We start from the raw sequence: 11,328 nt of genomic DNA, 5'->3' as shown, positions 1-11,328 counted from the left end.
GATTTGAGTGGAAAGTGTTTTATAATCTTATCTGTTAGAAAAAAAATTATGTCAAAAATTCGTATTTTTGCGAGTGATGACGTCATTGAAGATGTCAAGAATTCACGTTTTTATTATTGGAAATGTAATTACTGATTTTAACAATTAGCAATTGTTTCTAGTAAAAACTTCATTCCTGATGTCAAGAATGATATCAGGATGATAAGAATGAAATCTTGATATCAGAAATTCATATGATTAAAAGTCAAAGCAGCTTGCCATAGTTGCGCTGGTTAGTTAAAGAGGTCTCATATACAGCGTTGCAAGCCAAGGACGACAGAGAATACTAGAAAATATTTTCTAGACTATAAATATATAGTCTGTTACAATGTACAAAATGTGCAGCTTAGCAACAAGACACACTGCAATATCACAGTAATAGTAATACTAAGACCTCAGTCTGAAGTCATTTCACTGTAAAAAGTGATCAGTTGACAACTTAAAAAAGTGAGGAAACCTGTTGCCTTAAAATTAAGTAATAAACTTCATGCGTAATCGAAAAATATTTAGTTATGTTAACTTGACAAGTCCATATAACTTAATTTTTTCAATCACTTAAGTCAACTGGTTTCCTCACTTTTTTTTCCCACAAGTCAACTGATCACTTTTTATTAAATGCAACACTGGTTAGTTACGAGCAGTCGGATATAGAGCATTGTCAGGGACGACTGCGAACATTATGAAACACTAGATTGCCATATTAATATCGCAACTGACCAACTACAATCAAGTATTACAAACTATACTCGTAAGAACAACTTTTGAACAATTACTAAAAAGATAGTAATTGTCATAATGTAAACAGCTCAGCTCATTAGATCAAGCCATTTCTGAACATACATGATAAATATCCTTTAAAGTCATGTACAGTAGGTACCACTTAAGTCTACAATATAAAATGGATCTTTATTCATACTTTCATTACAAAAGAACAAACCAGGTAGTTTTCATTATATAGATTACATTAAATTATGAATTGCTCAATAAATCAAGGTCTGTGAAAGAACAGGAATAACTGATTTCAGTCAATCAGCAAAAACAAAGGCCAAACAAACGAGTCAAAGCTCTTTCTACCACTCCATGTACACATTCCACCAACATTGACTGTAAATGCACTTTTAAGTTCCTTCATCACGCTCTGCAACAGACAAAGCAAAGTTTCACACGGCAACATCAACTTCATTAATGCCAGCAATCACATCTACATGTCATAATATTCAAATCACAGTTGAGCAGATTCAGATGAAGGCAAATCTTCCGCACTGGTTCAGAAAGCATCAATCGTTTAAATAAATGCACGCAATGGACAGATTAGCTATAGCTTTAAGGCATAAAAAACATCCAGCACATCTAAAATACCTTTAAAGGAATGTGCCATACATAGTGTGTCTACAGAGCAAGTAAACATACAGTATGCTCAATGAACAGATCATGTCATAGCACAACTAAAGCAAATAAAATTACCACCAAGAGGTGGGGTCTTCCCACTAAGATCTGCTTACTTATGTAAGAGAGAAGAACCCTATGCATTCAAACAGCTAGATGTGAAACCACAGACATCTTGTACCATCATTATTGTATAAATGGTTCTTGATGCCAACAAGTTGATGACTGCGCAAATCAGATTTTAAACATGTAGTTTAGATTTGGAGTCAGCAAGTGCAAAGATATGTGAAAAAACTGAAATAATAAAACAGCCATTTGGGTGTACTACCGGGACCAATAAAATGTTTAATTTCTTCCAGTGTACTTCTGAGAATTAAACCATGTGCATGTGTCCAGTAGTTTAGAATGTCCATCACAGATCTTCACAGGAATCCTGGAAAATTTAATATAAAGGGCTTTATTTGCATTGAAGTGAAGACGACAATGGTGAGAGTAAAACGGAAGGTTATTTCCAAGGCCGACTGCTCCGTGAACGAGCGCTTTCCGATCCTGCCATGGATGAGCCCTGTCGACTGCTCCGAACTGTAGACGCATTGGAGCCAGCGCTGCTAGTGGACAATCTACTGCTAAGGCGACCTAAAATGTGTGTGTGGGGGGGGAAATAGTAATATATTAGTATTTGTAAATGTTGCTCATAGAATAAAATAAAAACGACATGAGGGCGAGTAATCGATGAGAGGTTTTTTTTTTTTTTGATCAGTGAAAAAGGTTACTTAATTTCATCATTTTTGAAATGGATGACTCACTGCCGGACTCGCTGGGTATGAACACCTCCTCTAGGTAATGCTGGATTCTGCTGAGGTCCTCTGAGGTGAACCGCCACTTTTTTTCTGCTGCCTGTGACGTCTGGTGTGGCACCGACCGCTTACGACCTCCAGGTCCCGTGGGTGACGGCAGACAGGAGATGGGAATGGAGCCTGTTGTCATTCCTTCAGGGAACTTCTGAAAAACCACTTTTAAACCTTGTTGAGAAAGGAAAAGATGAATACTGACAGGATTAACCCACATGTACTGATCACAATGATCTAGGTATAACAATATTCATTTCAAAAGGAACTTCTTTTTTTTATGAGAAGAAATGTGCAAGGAAGTCTTTTAGGTTTGTTATCAGTCTCCAGTCTGCCTTGAAGAAGTCGTCACGATGACTTACCCCCCGACAACATGAAGAGATTCTCAAACCCTCTCTCGCACATGGTGGTGGCCGCTTGACTTGCTATCCTCTCATCTTCATCATACAAAATTATGATCTTTCCCGATGCATTTTTCTGTGTAGCTGTTAAAGATTTTAAAACTAGGAATGGGCACGAGCACGCAAGAACTTGAAACGACAGAAGTGATTGATCGCACAAAAACAGTGTATCCTGGGGTCCTATGAATGAATGCACAATTTATATTTTTTATATATCATTTATTTATTGTTCATGAATGAAATAAAATGATTTATTCCTTCATTCATAAGACCTCCTTATAAGTATTATACATTATAGCGCATTTCATAGATGCACATCAAAGTTTCGATGAATAAATGAATGAATAATACAATTATTAAAAGTAAAAATATATATAGTGCATTTCATACATGTACAATCAATAAATAAATAAATATAGGTTTGCAATACGTTTTAATACAGAACAAAACATTTTCACATATCAGGAATAAAAGGATACGTAATCAAGGACTTCTTTCGTGTATGGGTTCATTGTCCTTGATAAGGTCGCTATGGGGTAACTATAAGCTGTGAGCAAAAAAAAAAAGTGTTTTAATAATATTATATTAAATGCATTTCATGCTTTGAGGAAAATTCAGTTTTCCAGGTAAGTTTCCTACCACTGATAATATGGCACTGGTCATACAGCTCTCTGTCCCGCACATCCAGCAACAGATACGGGCAGTCAGGTAAGGGGCACTCTGTGGTGTTGGAGGTAGAGACTGGAGACAGCCGGATGGTCTTCTGTCCGTTCTTGTCCAGATCCATTTCTCCCACGCCACTGATGACACTATGAATAAGCCCAGAGATTCTCGATTACATCGAGTGAGGACAGTCAGGGGTGCTCAGTGTTACAGGCTATCTCTCATTGTTCCCCCCCACAGGGTCTCTGAGGACGGAGTCCGATTGCACCGACTGTCCCCAAACAGACTCAATGGCACTTGGGGCCATGAGAAAGCAGCCTGGCCAATGAGAGCTCTTGTGGGTGTACAATAGAGGAAATGCTAGAGGGGGGATCTGTTAGATGCATAAAATGATATTCTGATGTGGCCGGTTGAATTAAGGACATGGACAGGTGTGTCACAAAGACAAAAGTGATTTGACTACCTTTGGAGTGTAGATCTAGCAGAAAACCCAGTGTCGCCGGATTCCTCATTGTTGATACACTGTGAGTTGAGAAGTGTCGGCTCTGGGGAGCCATTAGTCTGATCGGAGAGACCGTCGAGCCCCGGTGACGCTGAGAATATTGAAATATCATCTGAAACCATATACAAAAAAAATAAATAAAATGAAAACGGTTGTCAGGGCGTTGCTATGTGGTTGCTAATGTACGGAAACCCTGAGGGAAACAACTTAAGATAGTAGGGAAAAACTGCTTTGCAAAGCTCACAAAACTTTTACACTCCCTGAGAAAATTCACATTCACTCACGCTACTTTTGTTATTTTGTTTCCTCAAGAAACTTTACATTTCCTTGCAAATATTTTGCATTCCGCTAAAAAACTCTGCGTTTGCGCACACATTTTGGCGTTCCCCAAGGAACTTTGTATTTGAGCGCACAAATTTTGCGTTCCCCATGGAACTTAGCATTCGTGCGCACAACTTCTGCGTTCCTCGAGGAACTTTGGGTTTGCTTGCACAAATTTTGCATTCCAAGAGGAACTTTGCGTTTACTTGCACAAATGTTTGCGTTCCCCAAGGAACTTAGCATTTGTGTGCACAACTTTTGCGTTCCCCAAGGAACTTAGCATTTGTGTGCACAACTTTTGCGTTCCTCGAGGAACTTTGCGTTCGCTTGCACAAATTTTGCGTTTTGAGTATTCGCTCAAAAAAGCATTAACATAGTTTTCCTCCCAACCTAAATTGTTTCCATCTGCAGGTTTGCAGGCTCATGCAAAAGAAACAAGCGAACGCAATGTTTCTCAGGTGAGCGCAAAAGATTTGAAAGCAAACGCAAAGTCATTGCAATATAATTTTTCCCCCTCCCATTTCATGTTGTCCATCAACATGTCCCCTTAGGGGCTCCGTACTAAAGTGTCCTGAGTTGTAGTTAATATGTTGCTAGGGTGTTAATTCATAATTATTGTTAGTAAAAACTACTAATGAGAATAAAGAGTAATGAAATGAAACTACCATCTAATCCAGGCATTTCATCTTTAATGTTGTCATTCTGATCTGACACCGAAGCAACTTGGATTACCTGAAAAAAGAAATAAACGATTATACACACAATAAATAAGTGTTAATAAAGACATTTATATCGTCATAAAAAAATATTTGAAAATAAATCCTGTTCTTTTGAACTTCCTCTTGCAAAGAAGCACAACTTTTTCCCAACATTGTTAATAATAATCATAATACGAAGAAATGTCTCTTGATTAGCAAATCAGTATAATGTTACTGAAGGATCTTGTGACACTAAAGACTGGAGTAATTATGCTGCAAATTCAGCTTTGGCATCACATGAATAAATTACATCATAAATTATATTAAAATAGAAAATAGTAATTTTAAATAGTAATTTAAAGTTTTTTACTGTATTAAAACTGAAAGTAAACCATATGCTTTATGTCATTTCTTTTTCACTTACCAGCTGAGCAAATGTAGTCACTTTCAGTCTTTTAAATAGCTCATCCTTCCTATATCTGTAGTCTGGAAAAAAAATATATACCGGTAATTAACATGCATTTCAAATGATGCAGAGCTGCTCAACAAAAACAATTCTGATGCATTTTACCTGGATCCTGAGAGTTACCATTTCTCACTTCATCTTCATTTAAAGACACATCATTTAAATTCACACCCAAAATATCAAACTCCATTTTGATACAGATTAAACTCACTAAACTTGACTTTAACAAGCCAATTGCTGCTACAAACTGAGACCAGTTCTGCCAACGTCTCTTTTTATCTTTGGCAAGAACTCCAAAGTCCAGCCTCACCACCAAACCCACTGTAAGACGCCAAGTGACACCACTGGATGAGGTTATGCATCTCGGTTTCACTACAGACAATCTTGACAGAGGAATTACTGTAATCTACAGTACAATAACCATCCATTGCTCATGCATCCAAAAGAAGGAGCAAGAATTGCTTATCCTTGAGAAATCAGAGGGAACCTGTAACAAGATGACCAATATGGACAAAGCAGTCTTTCTCTCCTCATCAGGTGAGTAAATATAAGTAGGATAAGTGCATTTGGAGACAAAACATCTGAAACAAGTCATTAAGGAGCTGTTCACAAAAGATGCATTTCTGTGCCAATCTGCACCGTTTTGTATATTTTTTAATGTAAATACACACTAGTTTGGTTTGATCACTGTGATGTGCTTGAATGTCTGTGATTTGTTAGGTGTTGTAAAAAAAGACTATTAGTTAGAATAACCCTTCTGAATTACCATACACCATGACATTTTGAGATATTAAAAATAAATTTCTTCAATAATATGGATTTATAATATTCTGAACTTACTTTTCCTGGCCTCCTCTAGTCTCTCCATATACTTTGTCAGGCTGAAGCCTAGAAAATAAACAGTGTTGGTCAGACTCATTACACATTTTGTCATGCAATGAAAATTCTAAATGTTAGACACCAAAAAGTGGATACCTGTATCAAGTCGTGTTTTTACATGTTGATATTTGGGGTTCTGTGGAATCCTCTTCTTTAAATACTGGGGGGAAATATCCATTTCAATAAAACATAGTGCCATTATGTAACTAACTTTTCTGAAATAATTGTTTTTGGGATTAATGTAATTATTTAAAGTTGGTTAAACACTGGCAGTGGCTCATTACATTCTGAGAAAATGATGTGTATGAAACAAACATTGAGTTTAATGGAGTTTACAGTGAATATAAAAGCCAATGTAAGCTCCAGTAACATCCATTAGTATATATAGCCTAAATGGTTTATTTATTGATTAGCACTGGTAGAAAATAATACAACATGAAAGCATCAGCAGTGAACTGGTGTTGATGGTCAGACAGGTAACGTAACGTTATGGCAACGGAGGAGCAGCTGCGCCGGTGTCAGGTTGCCTTTAAACCCCAGCTTCCCATGTAAAACATTCCATGAGCTAGCTTTCAAAATATACGTTCTGCAAATGACACTTTGCAGAAAGATAAAAACACTGACCTTTGAATCGCCAATCCCCCGCTTGACCGACATCTTCCAGTAGCTGAGCTTCGGCGGCTAACGATAGCTTCCAAAATCAAAACTCAAAGCGTTGCCCCTTTGAGCAAAGTCTTCACCGATTGGCCCGTTGTATTGATTACCCAATCAGTGACGGGGTTCTTTTAACCTCGATGTTAGTTCTACTGCTTAACCGTTTGGGGTTGTTGCTATGCAACGGCGTTATTTCCAATGCTTTTTCTGCTTTGTGCAGTGACAGAAAGAGAGCCCAGTCGGCAGAATTTATTAAATGCTTTTTCTGATCTATGTATTTTACCAGTAATTCCTGAATTATTTTTTTTCTTAAGACAATTGTTTACAATGTTTGGCTAGGATATGCAACTAATTAACTCTACAGACAGTATAATCTTTGTAAAACAAGCTTGCAATTTTAGTTTTAATCCCAGCAAACCTTCTGTTACATTAGGAGGATGGGTCACATTAGGAGGATGGGTTACATTAGCGGTTTCCATTGATTGCACTAATGCAGAGGTTTATCTGTGTAAATTAGTATTTTGGCAGTCTTGATAATTTTCATGCATGTAAATAATTTTGATTAAGTCCATATTGCTCATCTAGTCCCGCTGACTCGATGATTCGGAGCGTGATTTATTTGGTCTGGGGAAAACGCGGCTTGTTTGACAGAGGGGAAATGGCTCAACATGGAGGAGTTTCACTTGTTTACTTGTAAAACAAAGAACAAACTGCACCAAATTCAAAAATTTCTCTACGTTTTTCAGAACAATGGCGTCTGTAATGGTAAGACTACTTAGAAGAAACATTTTAAAGTGCGAATGTACGTTAGACATTTTATTTTGTTTCTGGTTTAACGTTAGCTCTGTGCAACTGTGCTGGAAAGTTTCGTGTTTATGTTTGAATATGGATATACTAATATTGGTTATAGGCTATTTGACGAAATTGACTGTACAAAACAATATAAGTAACGTTAGCTAACAAAAAGTACTATGGAACTAGCATAGTTTTAGACATGGTAACGTTAACGTTACCGTGGTGGTACAACCATGGTGTTGTCACCGTGTGTGTGTGTGTGTGTGTGTATACTTATTGTGTGTGTATATATATATATATATATATATATATATATATATGACTTAAGAAATGTGTGTGTGAACATTCACTCACATTGTTTTATTGGAAAAACTTTGGAAAATAAACATTTCACACCTTGTTCTTCTATGATATCCTTTTCAGGAGGATCCCACCCTTGAGAGACATTTTAAAGGTCATAAAGATGTTGTTTCCTGCGCTGATTTCAGCCCCAATAATAAACAGCTGGGTATGTCATATTATTTATCTTCAATTTTCAGTCAGAGAACATCCCAGCATAACCACTTGCAACTTCTCTTGCAGCTTCTGGATCCTGTGACAAGAACCTTATGATCTGGAACCTCGCTCCAAAAGCAAGGGCGTTTAGGTTTGTGGGTCACACGGACGTCATTACAGGTGTTCATTTTTCTCCAAGCGGATCTTTGGTGGCATCTTCATCCAGAGATCAGACAGTTCGACTTTGGACGCCCAGCATGTGAGTACAGATGATCCCTTTCGAGTTTTAAAGGGTTAGTTCACCCAAAAATTAAAATTGTCCAATAATTTACTCGCCCTCAAGCCATCCTAGGTGTATAATGACTTTCTTCTGTCAGACAAACACAATCTGAGTTATATAAAAAAAAATATCCTGGCTCTTCCAAGCTTTATAATGGGAGTGAATGGTACCTTTTGTGATGGTTGGATGCACTTTTTTGGGGCTTTAAAATCTATTCACTCCATTATAAAGGTGGGAAGAGTGAGGATATTTTTTAATATAACTCCGATTGTGTTCGGCTGTAAGAAGAAAGTCATATACACTTAGCATCACATTACACAACTAACCCTTTAATGTATTATTTGTATCTTAATGCATTATTGTCTATGTGTGTTACAGAAAGGGTGAGTCAACTGTGTTTAAAGCACACACAGCGAGCGTTCGAAGCGTTCATTTCTCCAGCGATGGCCAAAGGCTGGTCACGGCCTCAGATGACAAGTCTGTGAAAGTGTGGGGTGTCGAACGGAAGAAATTCCTCTACTCTCTAAACCGGCACACCAACTGGGTACGCTGTGCGAGGTATGAGAGAGACTATGTGTCTAACCTTTCCGGTTTTGTCACATAAAGTGGGATTTCTCTCACTGTCACTTGTCCTGTCTGTCCCTGTCAGGTTTTCACCAGATGGTCGTCTCGTTGCTTCCTGTGGCGATGACAGGACGGTTCGCCTCTGGGATACATCCTCACGTCAGTGCATAAACGTTTTCACAGACTACGGCGGGTGAGAATTGACTGTTTTTGGTCCTTTCTGAATCTTTTTGAGGATACTGTATTTTTATTGGACCAAAGTTTCCTGATATTTTAAACTGTCTGTTTAGGTCAGCGACATTTGTGGACTTTAATTCCAGTGGCACATGCATTGCATCATCAGGAGCAGACAACACATTAAAAATCTGGGATATTCGTACAAACAAGTTAATACAACATTACAGAGGTAGTTAATATAAACGGAGATCATGAAAATTCATTTGTTTTTAACTAGTCACAAGGACTGGTCTTGTTTTCAAGCATTTTACTTGGTCTTGCAGTTCATAGCGCAGGGGTCAACTGCTTTTCCTTCCATCCATCCGGAAACTATCTGATCAGTGGTTCGAGTGACAATACAATGAAGATCTTGGACCTGCTGGAGGGGAGGCTCATCTACACCCTTCACGGCCACAAGGTGTCACCCTCTTCTAATAGCGTAGAATTTGAATTCTTGCTGGAACAATTGGGAATTCATCCAAAAAAAAAAAAATCCTCTCATCTTTTACTCACCCTCATGTCATTTCAAACCCATATTCCTTTGTTTTCTTTAATGGGACTAAAACCAGATTTTTTTTTGGGGGGGGAGGGGGGGGGAATATACAGGTCTTGCCATACAACAGGAAATCAAGAAATCGCCAAAAATATATTTTTTTCGGAAGCTTTTTTTCAAGTAAATATTTTAACGTTATAATTTTCACATAATTTTGGCATCCAAATTTTAATAATAACTATTCACATTTTAAAGTTAATTTCCAAAATATTCTTTTTTTTTATTTTTATTGTAGAAAATGCTATCTTTCTTATTTGACTGGTAATATTTGGTCTTTTATGTTTAGCTTTTTTGTGTTATACTGTCCATACTGTCTATGGTGAAGCCGAAGACAATTTTAAACATAAAGTTTCTGAATATACTGAATATGAACTGAAAATAGTCATATGGAGTACTTTTACAGTATGGAAATTATTATTTTTCTTACATTTAATTAATACATTTCTGTCCTTTTTTTAGCTTGATAGTCATGATCAACTATCATTGTATGGCAAGAGCTGCATAATAGCTTGTTAAAAAAAATATTGTTTTGTGTTAAATAGAAAAAATAAATGATTCCTCAAATTTTGTGTGTGTTTTGTGATGTAGACCTGCATTAAACAACACTCCCTTTGAAGAAAAGCAATAAAGTGTAATTTCCCCCCCTCTGCTCTCAGGGTCCAGTGTTGGCTGTGACGTTTTCTCGAGATGGAGATCTGTTTGCTTCAGGAGGTGCTGACTCTCAGGTAATTGTGATGTAATGTTAATGTTTTACTATCCGATTACCGTCGGGCTGATCATGTCACTTATGCTCGTGATCGTCTGGGTTTCAGGTTCTAATGTGGAAGACCAACTTTGATTCACTGAACTACAGAGAGCTGTTGAGCAGGCATAGCAAACGAGTCACTCCAGATCCCCCTCCACACCTGATGGACATTTACCCTCGATCACCTCACCGTCACACTGCTCAAAATGGCACAATAGAGGTCAGTGCCCACAACTGCAGTGCTACTACAATACCCATGTGATTCACAAACAGTACAGAGTTTCCTCTCTGGGATCAGTACAGCGTCAACACTGTAGATCAATCCAGTACATTGCAGTCAACTACTATGTTAGCTCTGTGACACCAGCACACACTGCATTCAGGTTAGTTATTATCTCTCATTCTTTCGTTTCCTTAGATTAACCCCATTGTTGCTGATACTCAGTCTGGTGACCCTCAGGTGGTTGAAGTGGGACGTGTTCTTTTCTCCACAGCGGTAAGATCTGAGCTCTGACAGGAACTGATTCATGAAGTCATAACTGTTTCACTCCAACCACTAGGGGGAAATATAGGCTAGCTAATGTAAGCCCTCATCGAAAAGTGTACCGTCACTGCCACACTTATGCTGGCCCTCATGTTTTCTTTTTAAATGATCACTATCATCAATTTTTATCAGTTTAAGTTTTTTTCACATTATTATGGTGGTCTACTCCATACACTTCTGTTCTCTTGTAAATATGACAGTGGGGTGTAAAAATCTGAGACCACATTGAAAATCTGGCATTCTGTCATGAACAAAACAAAAGAAACTAGTAAATTCCTG

The 11,328-nt window shown here is 37.7% G+C and overlaps 2 protein-coding genes across 2 annotated transcripts in view; one reads left to right on the top strand and one right to left on the bottom strand.

The window, feature by feature from the left end:
* Positions 1-624: 624 nt before the first annotated feature.
* Positions 625-6,965, bottom strand: cep41 (centrosomal protein 41). The gene is made up of 11 exons (XM_079603783.1): positions 6,828-6,965; positions 6,300-6,363; positions 6,165-6,212; positions 5,283-5,344; positions 4,826-4,892; positions 3,801-3,951; positions 3,314-3,483; positions 3,154-3,221; positions 2,636-2,750; positions 2,232-2,447; positions 625-2,061 (listed from the first exon to the last, which is right to left on the bottom strand). The coding sequence occupies exons 1-11, from the start codon at positions 6,858-6,860 to the stop codon at positions 1,931-1,933; spliced, it is 1,125 nt and encodes a 374-aa protein (XP_079459909.1). The 5' UTR covers positions 6,861-6,965; the 3' UTR covers positions 625-1,930.
* A 46-nt stretch (positions 6,966-7,011) lies between these two features.
* Positions 7,012-11,328, top strand: part of poc1b (POC1 centriolar protein B) — a 32,652-nt gene continuing 28,335 nt past the window's right edge. The window contains exons 1-10 of the mRNA XM_079603782.1: positions 7,012-7,622; positions 8,076-8,160; positions 8,235-8,406; positions 8,806-8,985; positions 9,077-9,184; positions 9,282-9,397; positions 9,492-9,625; positions 10,417-10,485; positions 10,573-10,725; positions 10,924-11,001. Of these exons, the coding sequence (XP_079459908.1) occupies positions 7,608-7,622; positions 8,076-8,160; positions 8,235-8,406; positions 8,806-8,985; positions 9,077-9,184; positions 9,282-9,397; positions 9,492-9,625; positions 10,417-10,485; positions 10,573-10,725; positions 10,924-11,001 (1,110 nt within the window). The 5' untranslated portion in view covers positions 7,012-7,607. The remainder of the gene's footprint in view (positions 7,623-8,075; positions 8,161-8,234; positions 8,407-8,805; positions 8,986-9,076; positions 9,185-9,281; positions 9,398-9,491; positions 9,626-10,416; positions 10,486-10,572; positions 10,726-10,923; positions 11,002-11,328) is intronic.

Source organism: Phoxinus phoxinus (genome assembly GCF_949152265.1).
Source record: "Phoxinus phoxinus genome assembly, chromosome: 25".
In the NCBI taxonomy this organism is placed as follows: domain Eukaryota; kingdom Metazoa; phylum Chordata; class Actinopteri; order Cypriniformes; family Leuciscidae; genus Phoxinus; species Phoxinus phoxinus.
Note: the sequence above shows the minus strand (reverse complement) of the source record. Positions and strands in the feature narration are given on the sequence as shown.